General features: G+C 48.7%; 1 protein-coding gene and 1 long non-coding RNA gene across 2 annotated transcripts; one reads left to right on the forward strand and one right to left on the reverse strand.

Annotated features, from left to right (window-relative positions):
* Positions 1-14,435: 14,435 nt before the first annotated feature.
* Positions 14,436-15,779, forward strand: LOC123189602 (uncharacterized). Its single transcript, XR_006495905.1, has 3 exons — positions 14,436-14,914; positions 15,116-15,172; positions 15,671-15,779. It is a non-coding gene; the product is annotated as an uncharacterized lncRNA (long non-coding RNA).
* Positions 15,780-16,200: 421 nt separating this feature from the next.
* LOC123189601 (serine/threonine-protein kinase OXI1) lies at positions 16,201-18,257 on the reverse strand. The gene is made up of 2 exons (XM_044602054.1): positions 17,559-18,257; positions 16,201-17,475 (listed from the first exon to the last, which is right to left on the reverse strand). The coding sequence occupies exons 1-2, from the start codon at positions 17,975-17,977 to the stop codon at positions 16,521-16,523; spliced, it is 1,374 nt and encodes a 457-aa protein (XP_044457989.1). The 5' UTR covers positions 17,978-18,257; the 3' UTR covers positions 16,201-16,520.
* Between the last annotated feature and the right edge of the window lie 2,742 nt (positions 18,258-20,999).

The following is a 20,999-nucleotide window of genomic DNA, read 5'->3' on the forward strand; positions in this document are numbered from 1 at the left end:
TAATAATAATCCTTTTATTATTGCCTCTAGGGCATATTTCCAACACTGGGATCGGTCGGGTGAATGTGAGCCGGCTTCGTTTCGCCAGACGACTGAAAAGCCGATTCTGTAGCGGGCTTCTTGGCTCACAACAATTCACTCGGGTCTGCAGTCTTCTGGTATTCCTGCAGCTCCACCACTGCCATCTGAGCATCAGCGATCTTTGAACCTTTCTGAAAACACTCTTCTGCTTTCTTCTGATTGCCCGTAACAGTGATCACACCTTTGGGACCAGGCATCTTCAATTTGAGATACACATAACATGGTCGAGCCATGAAGCATGCATAAGCCGGCCTGCCCAAAATAGCATGATAAGCACTCTGAAAATCTACAACTTCGAACGTCAACTTTTCTTTGCGGTAATTCTTGGAATCACCGAAAACCACATCAAGAGCAATCTGGCCGAGTGACTCAGCCTTCTTCCCAGGAATGACTCCATGGAAACTCATGTTGCTGGTACTGAGTCTGGACATCGGAATGCCCATCCCTTTCAGCATCTCAGCATACAGTATGTTCAAACCACTGCCGCCATCCATCAAGACTTTGGTCAGTCGAGTGCCTTCGACAACTGGGTCGACCACCAAAGCCTGCCTCCCAGGGGTGGCAATATGCGTTGGGTGATCGGACTGGTCGAATGTGATGGCAGTCTGAGACCACTTCAGATAACTGGGTGTTGCCGGAGCAACCATATTCACCTCACGGTTGATAACTTTTAGTCAACTTTTGCTTTCAACATTAGCAAAAATCATCAGGATGGAATTGACCTGGGGGTATCCATCATCACTGTCTTCCTTGTCCTCAACTTTGTCAGACTCCTTTTCCTTATTTTTGGGCTGCTTGCCCTAGAACTGCTGGATCAAGAGCCGACACTATCGAGTGGTATGTTTCAGGTAAATGAACTTACCCTCTTCATCTTTCTTGGTGTGGATGTGACATGGCAAATCCAACACATCATTTCCATCTTGGTCTTTAACTTTCTTGGGGTTCCAAGGTCCTTTGGGTTTCCCCTTAAACTTTCCTTGAGTTACAGCCAAGGCTTCCCCAGGAGCAGCTGGCTCGGCTTTCCGCTTCTGTTTCTGTTTGGAATTTCCTCCGGTTTCTTGAGCGACTGACTTGAGCTTGCCACTCCAGAGTCGATCCTCATCTTCACCATTAGCGTACTTGGTGGCAATCTCCATCATCCGATTCAGAGACATATCTCTGGTTCGACCGAACTTTAGATTCAGTTCTCCGTACTTGACACCTTCTTTGAAGGCACAAAATGCTTGGTGGTCAGGCACATTCTCTACCGTGTGATGTAACGTGATCCATCTCTGGATGTAATCCCTCAAAGTTTCATTCGGCTTCTGCATGCAAGACCGCAGTTTCGTCAGCCCAGCCGGTCGCTTGCATGTTCCTTCAAATGTGGTGACAAACACTCGGGCGAGATCTTCCCAAGTGTAAATGCTGCTGGGTGCTAACTGATTCAGCCACGCTCTGGCCGAGCCCTCCAACATGAGAGGCAGGTGCTTCATGGCCACTTCATCATTGCCACCGCCAATCTGGACGGCCACTCGGTAATTTTCAAGCCAAGTATCGGGCTTGGACTCACCAGTGAACTTACTGACTCTAGTCGCCAACCTGAAGTTGGGAGGAATCACAGCGGCCCTGATGGCTCTACTAAAGCACTCTGGCCCCGAAACATGTACTCTGCTGCTGGTAGGTGCATCTCTGTCATGACCTTCTCGGTGAGCTCTGTTCCTGTCGACCAAACCTTGAACGAGAATGGATCTCGCATCAAAGCCTGGTTCCCTGGGGTCGACTGGAATTCTTCGCCCAACACTATGAGGGTGCCTGTCATCCTGCTGTCGAGGCACATACGACCCGCTCCTCGGGGAGGGGTGGGCACTCAACGTCGATCGTCATGATCGAATCGGTGATCATACTGCTCACGGTTCCCGTACTGATTACGCCGGTCCCCACGTCCCTCATGTCTCGGGGGCGATCTTGGGCTATGAGCCGACTGGACTGTGTCTGCAGCAACGGATCTGCTATGAATCCTGTTCCACGACTGAGAAACAGCGGAATTCTGGTCTCCTGCTGCCCGGAGTAACGCTCTGATCTGCAGCAAGCCTCTGCCAGCCTCCGACTGGGAAGGCTGAATCGACTCTGCTATACGGGATGCAGCTGCTAAATTTTGAATTGGAGTTTGATATACCTGCGGGGGTGGAAAGAGCTGACGTCGACTGGATTCTGAAACCCGTTGTCGCGCACGCTCGTCGAGTGCTCGCTGGAGATTCTCCGGTCGAGTGCGCTCGGCCAAGTTTGCCAGGCGCGCGTCCTCCAAGGCACGAGCCTCGGGGGTTTCTCCAACGATAGGAGTGTGCATTGCATCCATGTTCCGGCGACGAAGTTCTTCTCTCTGCAGCGACGTGAGAGGCTCGGGGAGATATTCCTCATGGGGACGCGACGGGTCGCCTCCACCTGTGCCTCCGTTGGTGCGGGGAAAACCGGTAGGACTGGGCGGTCCATCGACCATCAGAACCTCCGCCGCCGGATCACTGTTGTCGCACTCGGATGCGGTCTCTGCGGAGCCAGTCGACAGGTCGAACAGGCCATAGAGGGATTCGTCGGGCTCGATCGCCACGACTTGAGGGGTGGCCGACTGGCGTGCCGCCGCGTGTCTCACCCACCGCTGAAGTCTCGACCGACCGGAGCGTTTGCGCCGGCGGGAAAGAGGGAGGGAGGACAACACAGGAGCCGACCGATAGTGGGTCGACGGTTGCCGGAAGAGGACGCCGTGGACGCACGCGCGAAAGTGCGTTGCCCCGCGGACAGGGAGTGCGTCCACGTCGAGCGGAGCCTCCTGAAGCCAAGCGAAGTCATCGGCGATGAACGTGAGCGCGCCGAGACGGATCTCGCGGCCCTCCACCAAAACTCCGCCAGAAACCATGATGATTTGGATCGGAAAAGATTGCAACTCGTCCAACAAATTGCTAAAACACCTGCCCCACGGTGGGCGCCAACTGTCGTCGTTCTAAGTCTGACAGTAATGTAGGGGGGTAGGTATGGAGAGGCAAGATCTTAGCTATGGAGAAGTTGTAAGCACACGAGGTTTACGAGTTCAGGCCCTTCTCGGAGGAAGTAATAGCCCTACGTCTCGGAGCCCGTAGGCGGTCGACTGGATTATGCGTGTATGAATTACAGGGGTGCGAACCCTTTACACTGAGGAGGGGGTGGCTTATATAGAGTTCGCCCGACCCCTCCGGCCCTCAGTTGTGCAGGGTTTTAAATACATTAAGGTCGGGCGTTACTGATAACGCCCCTAATAAAGTGTTATGATGACCATAAAAGCTATTTAATAACCGACCGTTAGCGTGCGGAGTGCCTTTAGGTCTCCTGGCCGTCGAGTGGTTGGATCTTGGTCGAGTGATTGCTTTTTGGTCGAGTGTCTTTGAGTCTGTCGAGTGGAACACCTCCAAGTCGATTGAAAGGTGATTTGTTCTAGAGATGTCTTTGGGTAGGGCAGTTGGTACAGGTCCATGACCCTACCCTAGGTACATAGCTTCATTAAGTAGGACAAAAGATGTCATGCAAATTATTTTCCATAAGCATGTATGACTATATTAGGAATACATGCCTACATTACATTGATGAATTTGAGCTAGTTCTTTGTCACCCTAGGTTATCACTGTTACATGATGAACCGCATCCGGCATAATTCTCTATCACCGATCCATTGCCTATGAGCTTTCCATATATTGTTCTTTGCTTATTACTTTTCCGTTGCTATTGCTATCATCACTACAAAATACCAAAAACACTACTTTTGCCACCATTACCTTTTGCTATCGTTACCACTACTATCATATTACTTTGATACTAAACACTTTGCTGCAGATATTAAGTTTCCAGGTGTGGTTGAATTGACAACTCAGCTGCTAATACTTGAGAATATTCTTTGGCTCCTCTTGTGTCGAATCAATAAATTTGTGTTGAATACTCTAACCTCGAAAACTGCTGCGATCCCCTATACTTGTGGGTTATCAGAAAGACAGGTGCAAGAAATAGCCACTTTTCTTCTCCTATGATAATGGTGCACACAAAATATGCTACCTGGAGGCCAGCAATTGATTACAGGCATTTGAACAATATTACTATTTAGTGTAAATATCCTATTCCTGTTATTGATGAGATGCTGGATGAATTAGCTGGGTCTCATTGGTTTTCAAAGCTTGATCTCAGAGCTGGTTACCACCAAATTCGTATGGCACCAGGAGAAGAGTATAAAACTGCCTTTCATAGACACACACAGGGCATTATGAATTCCTAGTGATGTCCTTTGGTTTAACTGGAGCACCTAATACTTTTCATTTTGCTCTGAACAGTGATCTTGCTCGTGTCCTGAAACGCTATAAAGGGAAGAAGTTTGCCATCACCTTCTTTGATGACATCTTAGTGTTTAGTGTCACTTATGAGCAACACTTACAACATCTGAAGGAAGTGCTACAAGTGCTCATGAAACAACAATGGCAAGCCAAACTGTCCAAGTGTGCTTTTGCTCAGCAGGAAGTCAGCTACTTGGGGCATATCATCAGTGGACAAGGAGAAGCAACATACCCTTCAAAGATGGACACGATTGAGAAATGGCCTGTACCAGTATCTGCTAAAGAAGTCATAGGATTTTTGGGTTTGGCTAGGTATTACAGAAAGTTCATCAAGCTGTTTGGAGTCATCAGCAGGCCTCTCACTAATCTGCTCAAAAAGGGAGTGATCTTTCGTTGGACAGATATGGAGCAACAATCTTTTGTGGCACTCAAACAAGCTTTGATGTCAGCCGCTGTCTTGGCTCTCCCAGATTTCTCTAAGAAATTTGTGATTGAAACTGACGCTTGCGAGATAGGAATTGGAGCAGTCCTCATGCAAGAGGGGCACCCCCTTGCATATGTGAGTAAAGCCTTGGGCCCCAGAAACCAAACCCTATCTGTTTACGAAAAGGAATACCTCGCTATCCTGCTTGCTGTTGATCATTGGCGACAGTACTTGCAACTAACTGAATTTGTGATTCAGACTGTCCAACGTAGTATAGCCAGTCTTTCTGAACAACGGTGGCATACAGTCTGGCAACAAAAGGCCCTTACCAAGCTGTTGGGTTTGAGCTACACCATTCACTACAAAAAAGGGTTTGAAAATGGGGCTGCAGACTCCTTGTCACATCGACCTCACTCTAATGACGAAATGGCACGTGAGATACAAGTAGTTTCATCGGTTCAACCACTGTGGCTTGAAGAGATCTTATCCAGTTACTCCAATGATACATATTCTCAAGGGTTGCTGCAACGTATGGCCATTACTCCCGAAGCTGACAAGAAATTTTCTCTGAAAGCTGGGTTGATCAGATGCGATAAGTGTATCTGGGTTGGCACTTCACCTTCATTGCATCATAAGATTGTCAGCGTTTTCCATGATAGTCCGGTGGGGGGTCATTCAGGGTTTCCAGTGGCTTACCGGCGAGTTCGACAGCTATTTCGCTGGGCTGGCATGCATGGATTCATCAAACAGTTTGTGCAGCATTTCCTTGCTTGTCAGCAAGCTAAGTCGGATAGCACCCCTTATCCTGGGTTGCTACAACCTCTTCCTATACCTAAAGTGCCCTGGGAAATGGTTACAATGGGTTTCGTGGAAGGATTGCCCATTTCAAGCAGGTACAATTACTTAATGGTGATCATCGACAAGCTTTCAAAGTACGGTCATTTTGTCCCTTTACATCATCCTTTTACTGCTGCTACAGTGGCTAAAGCATTCCTCAATTCAATATACAAGTTACATGGTATGCCTCTATCCATTGTCTCTGATCATGACCGCTTCTTCACAAGTCTGTTTTGGAAGGAGCTTTTTCATAAAAAGGGAAAATGCTTTGTCTCAGTTCTGCTCGCCATCCCCAGTCGGACGGTCAGACTGAGCGCGTTAATCAACAAGTCGAGTGTTTCTTGCGATGTTTCGTCAGCGCTCACCCCTCACGTTGGGCTCAGTGGATACCACTTTGTGAGTTCTGGTACAACACGAACTGGCATTCAGCCACGGGTTCCACTCCGTTTGAAATTATCTATGGACATCCACCTCGTCACTTCGGTCTGAATACAGATGATGTTATTCAGTCAGCAGACCTGCAGCTATGGCTATCCCAGCGTCAAATAATCTTGGATTCAGTGCGTCAGCATTTACTGCGAGCTCAACAGCGTATAAAGGCGCAAGCAGATAAACAGAGGACTGAACGTACATTTGTTGTTGGAGACTCAGTTTTTCTGAAGCTGCAACCTTACCTCCAGTCCTCAGTGGCCCCGCGAGCAAATCATAAACTAGCTTTCAAGTTTTATGGGCCATTTCAAGTTTTGGCTCGTGTGGGAGAGGTTGCATATGAATTGGATCTGCATGCGTCCAGCCGCGTTCACCCTGTATTTCATGTCTCTCTACTCAAGCGAGTCCTTGCACCAGATATTCAGGTTCTACCTTGACTTCCCTCTCCTGATGATCACCTGCAAGTACCGGAGCAGGTACTGCAACAGAGACTGGTGCGTCGTGGCAATGATTATGTGGTTCAAGTTTTGATCAAGTGGAGTGACTCTTCAACTGAGCTGGCCACGTGGGAGGACAAGGAGACGGTAAAGCGGATGTTTCCACATGCACCGGCTTGGGGGCAAGCCGTGTCTAAGGGAAGGGGAATTGTCAGCGACCAAGCACCATCTGAAGATCCAGAAACGCAGGAAGAGCAAGTATCCATCTTGTCTAGGCCCCGTCGCAAGCCTCAGCGGCCCGCTAGGCTTGCTGGGCCTGAATGGGCTCAAGTCACCGTGTCAACTACTTAAGCCAAAGTGCGTGTGTGTGTGGGTAGGCGGAACAGAACGGCTGAAAGCCGAGGCACGGCTTGTGTGTTGGTGTGTGTGCGCGTGAGAAAAATCCCCAATTCCTCTTCCTCCTTCGAATTGTAGATCGAGATGCTTGTAATTCTGCCATGAATCCCAATTGAGAGCTGTAGTGTTAACACGTTACTGAAAGTACTTTCCCGCCAAGGTTCTAGCGCTTCGTTATTCTTAGTCTTTCAGTTGCTCAACGGTTTAAGCGTGTCAAGCGAAAAATGATTATATACAGAATGCTGCTAGACTGCTAGTGGACCGGTCTAAACATGCGATTAACGTGCCAACAAATGAAAGTACTCCTAATTTGTTGCTAGTGGGGAAGTTGGGCGGCTTCATTAGTAGTACACTACTAATTTGTTGCTCACTGACTTTATCTTCATTTTGTACAGATGAGTACCTTTTTTTTTGGGGGGGGGGGGGGGGCGGAGAATTGGGAAACTACCTTTGATCGTATACATGACAGTTACACAAGCAAGCTGCAATAGGCATTCACAAGTCACGGCCTGTACTCTGATATGACAAAGCCCGCAAAACAGCACGGCCTTGGTGTCGTTAAAATCATGAACGTTCACGTGCAGCGCAAATTCAAATCCCAAACACATTTACACGTACCCCCTGTCCTACTTATACAATAAGATTCTAGACCAGATTCTAGCATGGTCACTTTTCGCCTACTCACTCACGGCGTTCGTCCTAGCATACCTATCTACTAGGCCAAGCATAGTCACGTACGGACGGAGGGCGTGGATGGGTCGACACACACACAACGCACGCAAATCTAATACGGCGATCAACTTTGAGCGCCTAGCTAGCTAACGCCAAAGGGATCGGTCGCGGGACAAAGCGGCACGGCGCGGCACCACAAACGGGCGCCGCGCGCGCACCGCGGCATCGACCGGCACGGCACTACCCTTGATGCATTCTGCGACCCAATTTCTTACCTTAAAGACAAAGAAGTATATGAGATATGTGGTCAAGGTTAAATAGCCATCTAAGATCCGTATATTTGGTGACCGGATTTTCTACACAGCTAAATAAATCATGTTACATAAATGCTATATCAAGATCATGTTACATGCAACGAGTTGAGCCACAGACTAGGCAGCAAGACATGCGAGGAGAGAAATGACCTGAGTCACGGAACTATTGAAACTGTATCACGCCTCTAGCAACTTGCGATTCCGCGTACCATGCGTTGTGCGTTATCTATAATCCATCAATGATCAAGCTGCCTGCTTTGGTTACATAGTTTTCTTGTTTTTTTGAGAGTACGTTTAGGCGTGCCATCGCCAACCAGCACCTTCGGCCAGGTCCAGGATGCCTGTGACGGTTGTCACCCACGAAGGGACAACCTTGTGTCTGATCGGTCCTGCCTTTCCACGGAAAAACCCAGGCGACACTAGCAGAAGAGCAATGCCGCTCGCCACGCCACGCAGGATTGACCAGCCGCTCGCTGCTCGCCAAGACTCCATTTTGGCCGAGCCATCGAAGTGCCGCCACCAGCATGCGCGCGTTTCCCACCCCCCTTTCTTTTTCCCAGCGTTGCACAATGATTCTTTTTTTTTGAAAAATTGCACAATGATTCATGGAAGGGTACTATGGTCCTAGTTGACGGAAGAGGCTAACGGAATTGACGGCGATGTCATATTGGGCAAAAAAAAGTAGACCAAGTGTCAAATAGTGAAAAAAGAAAATTCTAGTGTCAAATAAGGAAACATATTTTGAAGTAGTGTCAAATAAGGAATTCTCTCATTTGTTTTACTCTGTCGTACGTGCCTCGTCTTGCTTCCCAAGTTGTTTCTGATATCAGAGGAGAATTCTGCACTATTTTTCCTTTAAAAAAAACGCACGACAGGAGTTTTTTTTTTATGGAAGTCGACCAGGGGAGCTCGTTGTTTCAAGAAAAGAGAAGAAAGTTTTGAAGATGCACGCGTCCACCAGAAAAGAGGTCGCTTGCTACTTGTCTACACTTTTATTCTTGTTGCTAGTATTTGCATAAACGTATTAAGGGCACCTCTAATAGCAAGCCGCAAATTTTCTCCCGCATTCGTCCGCGTACAGTGGGGACCAGTCCACGAATATGGATGCGGAAGGACACCATTCAACCGTGGCCGCATATATTTCAAACTCTTTTTCAAGAAATCAGATGAAATTCGGGCAAACAAGAAGGATTTCATGCAAACTGAACGAGAACAGACACATTTTCGAAATATTTTCAACTAAAATTCTAAAACTATGTGCACGTTCGGTTGCGCAGAGCTCCACTCCCACGACACAGATACAATACACTAGTCTATGGCCGGCCGAGGCTTGTCTTCCCCATGCACGGCAGCCCGAAATAACCGGACTACCGGGAGCCCAAGAGGCATGTTCTTCCCCCGTATCTTCCTTATGTCCGGCTGGCCGCTCATCAGATGGCCAAAGAGGGTGCTTCAGCCGGAGGGGAAAGGTGCTTCCGTGAAGCTCAGACGGCTGCCCAGGATGGTCTGAGATAAAGGAGAACCGCCCGGGTAACTGGCGGTGCACTTCCTTGGACCCAAGCGGCGATAGCCTCCCGTGTTCTACTTATCCTCGATGATGACGGCAGGCGCGGACGTGCGGGCCACCACCTCGTCCACATCCCCGCAACCGACTTCTTTCTCTCCATGCATGGCGCGGCTACGCGCGCGTCAACGGAGGATGGCGCGGTTGCAGGCACTGGATGCGGCGATGCCCGTGCCAATGTGGAGCAACTCGCCACTCCTCAACGAGTTGGCCTCGAGCGGCGAGTTGCTGAACCACGCGGTGGCTTGAGGCGGCAACTTGCTCCGTCGGGTCAGGCGCAGGAGGTGGAGCAGTGAGCTTCCTCGCTCGTATCATGCAGGGCTCGGCGAGCCACCCAGGCGGCTTGTATGCCGGAGAACTGCTCTGTTTCGGAAGCCATCGAAAAAGTGAAGAAAATGGCGAAGAAGAAGATGGGGGAACGGCGGAGAGGTGCGATTCTTGCCCGGTATCTGGCCTCGTTTAAATAGAGGGCGGACGAGAGGAGCTCGCCCGGCGTTGCGTTTAATGCCGACCCGCTCATGAGCGGACGTGTGGCAGGAGTAGGTTTCTTGACTTCCATGCGGGTTTAATGAAGGCGTATGAATGCAGTGAGGAGACGTGTTTAGTCGAGCGTGCAGCGGATGACGTCCTCGGCCAACGTGCTGCTTCAACTGAGAGGTCGCGTCCGTTCTGAGCCGCCTTCAACGTGAAGCGGCACGCTCTACAGCGACGTGAATGCGGGCAGCTGGCGGCCTGCGGGAAGAAGCAGGCTTGGATCGGTCCGGACTCCCGCAAACCTCCTCTCTTTTGTCTTCAGTTTGTGAGATAAATCACGTCCGGACCGCGCCACAAACTGATACGGGTCTGCGTTGGATGCTTCTGCGGTCCGGATGGATGTGAGAGGTTTGTGGGTCCGCTTTCGAGATGCTCTAACTGGTCGAATAGCCAACATGGTGGTTTGCAAGGGTTGGGAGGCTTGGACCTTCATTTTGCAAAGAAGTACTCACTCCGTCTTATAATGTATAGTGTTAAAAAACATCTTACATCATGTTGTGTCAAAAAAAATGTCCTTCATTATGAGACGGAGGGAGTAGAAGATTCATCCACTTGTTTGTTTGTGAGATAACGAGATGCAAAGCAAACCACTAGGTTTACCGAATGTAGACGCGAGGAGGAATCAAGCAAGCAAAGATTGGACGGGCACCCAGTGGAGGAAGGAACGACGGCGCCGTCCACTAGTCTCGTGCAGATTCCTTGCATAAACACGAGCATTTCCTCGGGGAATAACCGGCGGCCCGGCAGTGAAGGGAACGTACCACCAAGGGCGCGTACACAAGCATGTGCCCTCACAACCTAGAGCTCATCATATGGCTTTTCCTTGCTCGGCCCACATGATCATGTTGCATGCACGCACGCACCAAGGACGACTGCACGTCATGGCCTCGTGGGTTCGTTCGGTGGTGAATGCTGCACAGCCACAAAGCTGGCTCCTTCCTTTTCCCCCCGCCTCCGTGGTGGGCAAAATGCACAAATTTTACCTTAGATCAAAATTATTTCACAAACTAAACTGTTTTTGAAAGTATTTCATCCGGCTGATCTTTAATGTGCAGCGCCTGACAGCAAGGCGCTGCACTCTGCTGTGCAACGCCTAACACTTAGGCGCCACACTGTGCAGCGCCTAGCTCTAAGGAGTTGCACTACACTGTGCAGCGCCTAGCTGTAAGGAGTTGCACAGTAGAGTGCAGCGCCTTGTTATCGGACGCTACATAAAAGGATAAGCAGTGTGAAATATTTTCAAAAGCAGTTTAGTTTGTGAAATACTTTCGCTTTGAGGTCAAATTTGTCAATTTTGCCTCCGTGGTGAGGATGAGGAATAGTTGGTGACGTCGGGACCAAGGCGCCGGTCGATCTACTCGATTCCGTCCGGTCACGAGGGCGTCGCGTGCGTGCTTCCACAGCGCGCTCCTGCTGCCGCGGCCGCGCTGGCAATGGCGTACCTGCTCCTGCTCACTGCACCACCGGGCAAGTAAAGGGGGCCAGGCTAGCCCCTGTGTTCCATTTACTCACGGTCGCGACTCGTTGTGCTGTATTTCTGTACGTTAACAGTAGTAATTGAAGCCTCTGAAGTCTGAGCGCATAGCTCTACGTAGGTAGCAGCAGTGGTTGGGCAGTGGCCACCACTGCACTTCACTGTGCGGACACCACGCCTCCGCGCATCTACTACACCTATAAAAAAAAGAGAGGGGCAGATCTAAACAATCACACCCATCCATTAGCAATATCTAATGGTCATTAATCTTTCTGTGTTTAACGCTACCAACCACGTCCTTAATCGATCGCTAACCACGCACTTAATCGATCGCTAACCAGCCACGCCCTTAAAAAAAAGAGAAACAACTGTACGCACGATCTCTCGCCCCCCTCCGCACGACCTCTTGCCCCCTCTTGCTCCTCCCCGCGCCGTCCGCCGCCCGTCGCTCCTTCGCTGCGGGAGCCGCCCACCGTTGCGCCTTTCGCCGCGGGACAGTCGGCGCCGCCGCCGCGGGCGCCGCCGTCCTTCGCTGCGGGAGTCGCCACAGGTCGCGGCCGACCGTCGCGCCCTCCGCCCTCGGACAGCCGGAGGCCGCCGCCCGTGCGCGCCGGGGGCTCTGCCGGAGACCTTCGCCGCGGGACATCCGAAACCGCCGCGACCGTCAGTAGCCGCCCGCCCATCCTCTCCCGCCTCCCGCTCATCCTCGCCCTCCTCCCGCCGCCCGCCGGCCTCTGCCGCCGCCGCCCTCCTCCCGCCCATCCTCTTCTCCTCCGCCGCGAACGTGAGCAGCCGCCCGCCGGTCCTCCTCTGCTGCCCCAACAAGGTGGGAGAGCGTGAGCATCCCGCCGGCCTTCCTCTGCTGCCACTCCCGCGAGCACGCCCTCGGGCAGTTTGGCCCTTGCCCGACTTCTTCCCCCCACATACTCCCCGCCAGCCACCGCCGCCTCCGTCTGCACGCCACCGGAACACCACGCCCACTCTCCAGCTGCTCGGCCGCCCCGTCCACGCGCCGCCCGGTCCGGCCCCTTCCCGCCCCATCCACAACGCGCCGCGCCCAGACGAGAGCCGAGCCATCAGGGCCGCCGCGCCCAGCCGAGCCGTCGGGGCCGCTGGCACGCCGCGCGGTCCGCCGTCGCCACCATCCCTCCTCCACGCACTGCCGCCTCCGACGAGTAAGAGGTGCCCCGCGAAGGGGAAGTCCCTCCAGGGACGGCGCAGTCGGCGAGCGCCGCGTAGGCATCGGTGAGGACATGGGCGAGGGAGGTGGCCCTGTTGTGCGCGGCGGGGAGGCAGATGCCGACCGCGTGTCTCCTCTCTGAAGGGGTGTGCCTGCATCCAATGGTGAGGGACCCTAGCTCCACACCCTTTTGTCGTTGATGAATGAAACCTGCAGGTACATCTCTTTCTTTCTCTAATCTACTTTTCCTCTCTCACATACACAGTTCTGCACCTTCTCTGCCACTAACACGATGGAATGAAGCATCTTGCCTGATGTCTTTGTTTAGTTTCTGTAGGTGAAGGTTCTGAAGTTCTTCCCCACGCGGTCCCATACTGTCGCAGCACAGGTAATTGACTGCCTGCTTTTCTAATGCCTGTGTTTTCAGTAGACTGCTGGTGTATCCTGTCATTCTGTGTATGTTGCAAACGGGAAACTAGAAGATTTTTTGATGGGATTGCCCGCTTACCTTCCATGGGGGCTTCAGTTGGATTGCTGATGTTGCCACTAGATTTATTTGTGCAAAGAAATCTGGAACACAGAAGATGGCAATTGCATGTTGTGCACGGACTAATTGGCTGGTCATTCTGGGGGTATATGCTACTGTTTTTAAGGTACACTCAGTGTTTTATTAGCATCGAGTTACATGGTAGACATGACAGGAGAAATAAATTGATATTTTCGATAAAGAAACGAGAAATAAATTGATAGGAACTCTCTGTGTGTCCTCTCCAGATTAGGAGGACACGGAGAGACACAGAATCGAGAAATGAGTCCTCTCCAGATAGATTAACAGTATTGTTAGGCTGGATAGCTCTGAACCCCATTCCAGGGTCACTATGGTTGGTGATAGTGATTTCAAGATCATCAAAGTCTATCGTACAATATCTCTATTTGTTATTCAACTTAGCAAATTTTCATCTTCATTTAGATATTACTTATCCATCTTACAACTTCATGGCATGTTTGCTTTAAGATGTCTTGCAGGTGCTATGTTTATTTTTGTAGAAGTTTTTCTCTCCTGGATTTTGCATCATTTATTCCCAGGATGATTGTTTTCATGACTATCAAGAAATCAGATCTATATTCAGTTCATGAACTGCTGAAACAAATACATCCCAGGTGTGCTTCCTGATCTTGCTCTAAGGACAAATATAACCTTCTCCTTTCACCACCAATCCTTTTTCTTATCTTTAGGTTAATGGCCTTCTTTCTCGCATGAAGGACAGGATGATAGCTACCCGGAAGCGCAAGATGTTGTTCATGAATTCGACAGTGATTTAGTGAAATTGTGAAATCCCTCCTTCTGCTCCTCCCAATCTTTCAAATTGATTTGTTTGATCTTCTCTTCATTCTGATTAAAATTTCTTATCGTTCTCCTAATGGTCCAGCCAATTAAGAAGAGAAGATAGGGAGGAGAAAAATGTATGACACAAGAAGAGATGCCTTCAGAAGCAGCCTAAACAGGGATGACTTATATCTCCTTCTACCCTTACATATATTTAGAATGTACTGGTAAGAGAGGAGGAAGTGAAGAAAAAGGTTGCTGTTCAGAAAGACGCTTATGAGGATCCTACAGTTTGATTTTACTCTAGAGATGGCAATTGCTCTATCCCTAAATAGTGGAGTTAGCAGCTACTCCCTCCGTTCTAAAATAGATGACCCAACTTCATACTAACTTTGTACAAAGTTGAGTCATCTATTTTGGAACGGAGGGAGTACTTTTTACATTTGCATATCCATTATATGGGTCTGCATCATACATGTGCAGATAAATAATTATCAGCCTGGTAGAGGAGAGGAATTATATCTTGAATTCATTGATGCCACATCATTTTGGTCCGTACTTTGTACAACTTGACTGTACAATCATGATGCTTTGTTCACAACCTATATAAAATATTGTATTAGTAACTTCAAAATTAATTTTGCATAGCTTTTTGCTTATGCCAAGAAAATCGACAGAATATTTATAGCACTCTGGGGGCAAAATGTTAAGTTTCTAGGCATGATTTTTATATGCTAGAATATGTCTTTGACCTATGGAAAAAAAGGGGTTCATTATTTGTTTTCAAGAGCTTAGGTGCAAGTAAGCAGCCCTACATTCAACCATATTTCTTACTCTTCTATCCATGAAGTGTTTTCAAATACTGTCTTTTTCTCTTGACAGATGCCATCCGAGGAAAAAACTCTTGACACGGCATTGTGGTAACCTCTGTTCTGTTGTAAACATGTTTTTACTACCATGTATCATCAAGCATTTAAAATTTTATTAAGAGAACATGGCATTCTATATATGCTCTAGGTAAAGTTGCGTTGGATACACAATTCTTTTTTTTTTTGTATTTGGGCAAGAATTCATGTATGTGAAAATAAATATCTTTCCTGTATGGTTTTATATCTCGGCAGAATATTACTGGTTTTGCTACCACAACATGCAAAATATGGTGTGGGTGAGAGGCCAAGGTAAATCTTTTCCTACTCCGCATCTGAAATATTTCCAAATATCACCCTCAAAGGAAAACTTTTCTTGCTCTTGGCTCATTGACTGAATAAACAAAGCATCACAATATGTAGTTCAATGATATTTAGGTACTGGTAATTATTTGTTGGCATATTGTTTGTCTGCATATGTCATCTATGAGCCCATTATTGACTTTTCTAAATGTTGAGACCATTTTTTTGTGGAGTTTGATGCTCTTGCAGTTATCTAGCCTCACATGATTTGACTGTTTGACGGTATTTAGGTTGATACTTTGCTTTCAGATTTGTTAGCAAGAAATGCATTCCTATTTGTTTTTTTGGCCGTTAGAGAGAACAACATACAAGTGTACTCCAGTTGCTTCTGTTTGTAAAACAACTAGAATGTAATTAAGCACGATGCAGTACTAGCATATGAAAGACTTAATAAATGGCATCCCACTTTTTTGTAACATATATATGCCCTGTTCGGATATCCACCAGATCCGTGGAATTAGAGGATTTGCGGAGCACCTACTTTCAGCCTACAACTCCGCCGGCTCCGCGAGCCGAGTCTGGGAGCGGAGGGACACCGAACACTCCCATATTACCGTCTCTATTAGCAACATGACGACAATGGCATCCCACTTTTGAAAATACAACTTGAGCAACACCGCATACATTGTGTATCTATTTAATTCATATACTTGGGATTGTTTTCTTTTATATTAAAATAAAATGTAGCACATTTGGTCAACATTTGAGATGTGCATTATTTGATTCATATATATATGGGATTGCCTTTTTTATATTGACGTCTATCACATTTGATCAAAATTTCAGACGTGCATTGCACGTGCATGTTTACTAGTCTTCAGAAACTAGGATAACACCGTCCTGGTATGGTTTATGGCGCGAGAACAGAATAGAATAGTTATTTTTAGCAAGTTGATGCCTACAATTTCCATAACAATTCAATGCTTACCAAATGTCAATGTGCACAAAATGGAAAAACAAACATCAGGACCCTCATCTGCCTAATATTAACTGCTGATTATTCATTATGTACTCCATCACCTCAACAATCCTCGTATGTACGGGGCAAAGTAAAGTAAAGTATCCACCAAAAATGTGGACAAGAAGCGAAGCAAAACGTACTCTGCTCCGCTAAGCACACGATTACCTCCTTAATTATGTACTCATCCCTTTCTCCACCAAATCCCACCTTATGCTAGTACTGTTCTCTACTACGATTTTCCCAAAGAAAAGAAAATATCGTGTATTAACAAAATAAACCTGGCCAATCCCATTTTTCGGGGAAGGACAAAGTGCTACTAAAAATCTAAAAAAAAACTCAGAAAAACACGGAGAAATCGCCATCTTTCGACGGATCCATCATCCTCCGCTCACCGTCGTCGCCGACGCCCCCGCCCGTCTCCGTCTCCGGCAAAGCCTTCTTTTCGTCCCCCGCCGCCGCGGCGGCGTTCTCGACGTCGCTGGCCGCGAACGTCTCGTGGACGACCTTCTCGACGTCGAGCACCTCGGCATCGTCGTCGTCGTGGGGCAGGGCGGGGATGTAGGGCGGGCGCGCCACGCGGAGGATGCGGTCCCAGTCGACGCCGTGGAAGAAGGGGTGCGCCTTGATGCCGCGCGCGCCGATGCGCTTGGCCGGGTCCTTCTCCAGGAGGCGGGCGATGAGGTCGCGCAGCGGCGTCTTCTCGCCCACCAGCTCCGGCTGCTTGGTGAGCACGCGGTAGAAGGTCTCCTTGCGGTTCTGGCCCCGGAACGGCGTGCGCCCGTAGAGCATCTCGTAGAGTACCACGCCCAGGCCCCACCAGTCCACGATGAAGTCGTGCCCGCTCCCGGCGATGATCTCCGGCGCCACGTAGTCCTCCGTGCCCACGAACGAGTTCGACTTGGCCGGCGTGCGCGCGCCGGAGACCGTGGAGGAGGCCGTGGTGGTCGTGGAGGAGGTGGAGGACGAGGAGGCCGTCCGCGAGGTGGACGGCGGCGACGGCGAGTCCGCGGACACGGCCGGCTTCGTGGCGCCGCCCGAACGGAACCGGAAGCACATGGCCGGCTTCTTGGGCTGCTTCCGGGTGTTCGGGGACGGCGAGCTGGGGACGGGCGCCGGTTTGGGGGCGTCCTGCTCCGGCGGCAGGATCGGGAGCCTCGTGGAGAGGTCGAAGTCGACGAGCATGATGTGGCCGGTGTCCTGTATGAGGACGTTCTCCGGCTTGAGGTCCCGGTAGACGATGCCGATGCTGTGCAGGTACTCGAGAGCCAGCACCAGCTCCGCCGCGTAGAACCTGCGAATTGGCAACGAATGGGTGAGTTCACGGATCAAATCTTCGACGGGTTAAGGGTGTTCGAGCGTTGCGCGGGGGCGTACCGTATGACGGAGTCGGAGAACATCTTCTCGGTCTGGCGGCGGCGGAGGGAGTTGAGGTCGCCGCCGCCGCAGCGGTCGATGGCGAAGCCGACGACGGCGTCGGTGGCGAGGACGCCGCGGAGGGCGGGGAGGAGCGGGTGGCGCAGGGCCAGCAGCACGTCGCGCTCGAACCAGATCCTCCGGTGCCCGTCCCCGGCGCCGCCGCCGCCGCCGCTCCCGCCGCTCTTCTTGTGGCGCGCGGCCTCCCGCGAGACCGCCTTGAGCGCCATGGCGACGTCTCCGCCGCCTCCGCCGCCCTCGGGCACGACGTGGAAGACGACGCCCTTGGCGCCGCGGCCGAGCACGGAGACGGCCCGGAGGTCGGCCAGGCTGAGCTGGCGCGGCTCCGGCGGCGGCGGCGCGAGCGCCTGCGCCGTCATGGCCACCGCGAGAGGGAGCGCGCACGAGGACGGCGCAGCCTCGGATTGGGCGGCGGGGTGCGAGCGGGTTCGGCGCCCCGCGCCTGCGCCCGGGCGAGTGAGGGAGGGAAGGGTGGGGTGGGGTGGGGATTGGTTGCGGTTTGATTTTTGGTATTCCCCCGATTCGATTCCAATCCAGGCTTGGCGCTCCTCTGCGTGCGTTGCGTTGCGTTGGTTATATGCGGCGGGCAACAGGCTCTGCCTGTCTTGCCTTCCCTTGGCGACGAAGCACTCCGGGGTTTTCTTCCGGGAAGCGAGCGTTTGGAAACGGGCGGAGGTTTTTAATCCCTTGGTTCGTCGACGGGCTGCGGGCGGTCTTCTCTCGCGTGTGTGTGCGCGTGGTGTTGTTGGGTGTGGGGGCAGGTTTGTTACCGAGAAATGGACGGATTTTGTGGGCTCCTCCTGCGCTCGCCCAGTTTCTTGCTCCTGCAGGGATTCTTCTAGAACGAAGGCAGCTTCGGTCTGTCGTACAGGTATATACAGTGCAGCAGAGATTAATTTTTCATGGATAAGTTCACTGCAGCTACAGCAATGCTGTATTTCAGCCAACCGATTTCAATTCGCTTTCATTCCAACTCTCTGAATGTCCCATCTCGAGCTGTAGTTTATGCTCAACATTTTAGTCGGCATTTGAATTTCTGGACGTTCGATCCCGCACTCCCCATGGCTATATATCATTTAGCGTTAATTTAATATATATTTTTCGATTAAACTTTTCTTTGTTCGGTTATGTCGTTTCTCTTATGGCTCTGTCTAGGATACATCTAACCTGATCTTGACTATGTTTGTCGTCTATTTTCTTTTGTCCCAGCTTTTTTTTTGTTCTTTGTTGCTGCCTTATTTATGGAAGGTTAGATGTGACATCCTTAAAAAACTGTGTCGTTGACCGTCCGGTGCGATGCCCAGATCTTGACGAGGGGTGAAGTGACACGTCAGTTGTAACACTCGTTTGCTAACACATTTAAACGGCGCAAATGACATCCTATACAAACAAAGCCTCCCACTAGATTGCCTGCCACATGAAGCCTCCACCCAGAAGACCTAACACGAATCCCAGTTTCTCTTTTTTCTAGTACACTATAGGTGGCAAAAATATCCATTTTTTGTAAATTTTCAAAAAAAGGTACATGGAACAATAATAGATTTTTTCTGCATGATGCCAACGTTTTTCTTTAAAAAAACACTGTTCACATGTCAATTTGTTTTATACATGTGGCAAAATTTAGAGTTTTTTTCCTCCTGGTCCATGACAAATTAAAGACATTTTTTTCTTCAAGCATTGGAATTTTAGGTCTTTTTGAAATACTCGCATGGCAATTTTGGAAATGTTTTTTCTACTTTCTCACATGGTAATTTTATAAAGGGCATAGCAATTTAATTTTTAAGAGCGTGAAAATTTTATTTTTGATGGCATGAATTTTTTTTATCATGGGCAATTTATTGTGTGTCGTTTCTATGTTTTGAAAATGAAAATATAAAGCATACAAAATTCTCAGTAACATCTTTTATTAATTAATATGCAAATTTGTCGTGTATGACCTTCCTTGTCTGCATTTTTGGATCATGGTATTTTTTTTTTGTTTCTAATTTTAAATTACTATTGCCTTTTTGCCTTGTATGTATTTCTTGTGGTTTCTATATTTTTGAAAATGGAAATATAAAGCATGGAAATTCCTTGTCCGTCTTTTATTAATTAACCTCATTTTTTGGTTTATGCTATTCCTTGTCAACATTTTTGGATCATGGTATTTTCCTGTTTTGTTTATAATTTTAGATTACTATTGCCTTTTTGCCTCGTAGGTATTTCTTGTGGTTTCTATGTTTTTGAAAATGGAAATATAAAGCATGGCAAATTCCTTGTACGTCTTTTATTAATTAATCTGCATTTTTTTTTGTTTATGCTATTCCTTGTCTGCATTTTTGGATCATGGTATTTGTGTTGTTGTTTCTTTTTTTACATTTACCTTTGCCTTTTTGCCTCGTAGGTTTCTTGTGGTGTCTATGTTTATGAAAATGAAAATATAAAGCATGGCAAATTCCTTGTACGTCTTTAATTGATTAGTATGCAATTTTTTCGTCTATGCTCTTCCTTGTCTGCATTTTTGGATCATGTTATTTGTTTTTGTTGTTTCTTATTTTAGATTTACAATTGCCTTTTTGCCTCGTAATTAATTTTGGGGTTTCTATGTTTTTAAAATGAAAATATAAAGCACGACAAATTTCTTGTACGTCTTTAGTTAATTAATATGCAAAAAATATGTGTATGATCTTCCTTGTCTGCATTTTTGGATCATGGTATTTCTTTCCGCTGCTTTTTTTTTCATGTACAGTTGCCTTTTGCCTCGTAGGTATTTTTTTGTCATTTGGAAATGAAAATATAAAGCATGGAAATTCCTTGTATGTCTTTTATTTATTAATATGCAATATTCTTCGTGTATGGTCTTCTTGTCTGCATTTTTGGATCATGGTATTTGTTTCTACTGTTTCTTATTTTAGATTTACTATTTCCTTTTTGCTTGTAGGTATTTTTTTAGTAGGCTACTATGGCAATTTCCACTAGTTATTTTGTAGTTTATTATGGCAAAAAAAGTTGTAGTAATTTTTTTCAGAAAATGTTGCTTTTAGGAGGACTAACAAGGAAATTAAAGGGGTCTGTCTGGTCTGGTTCGCCCTTGGGTAGTTCTCGTAGCCAATGTTTTTGTTCGCTCGACCGAATCATTGTCAGGAACGATTCGTTCGCAGGAGGCATCCCGATTAACCATTTTTTAAAGATGTTTCTTCTAACCACGTAACTGTAAGGACCCCGGTAGTGGCCCTGCTAGGGGGCCTTCTAGGCCATTACACACGCGACGATGGGAGTGAGCCCGGATGAAGGGATAAGCGTTCCCTAATCACTTTGACCCCAAGTTGAGGGGGGCGGCCTAGATCACATCTCCCATTGGAAAACCCTAGCCTCCATCATCTATACCAATATAAAAAGACC

This window comes from Triticum aestivum, chromosome 2A (genome assembly GCF_018294505.1).
Source record: "Triticum aestivum cultivar Chinese Spring chromosome 2A, IWGSC CS RefSeq v2.1, whole genome shotgun sequence".
NCBI lineage: Eukaryota > Viridiplantae > Streptophyta > Magnoliopsida > Poales > Poaceae > Triticum > Triticum aestivum.

Bases quoted from the DNA above. Each gene is read 5' to 3' on its own strand.
- LOC123189601 (XM_044602054.1), bottom strand. From the start codon at position 17,977: ATGACGGCGCAGGCGCTCGCGCCGCCGCCGCCGGAGCCGCGCCAGCTC. The intron at 17,476-17,558 runs GTACGCCCCCGC...GCCAATTCGCAG, and splicing joins TTCTCCGACTCCGTCATACG to GTTCTACGCGGCGGAGCTGG.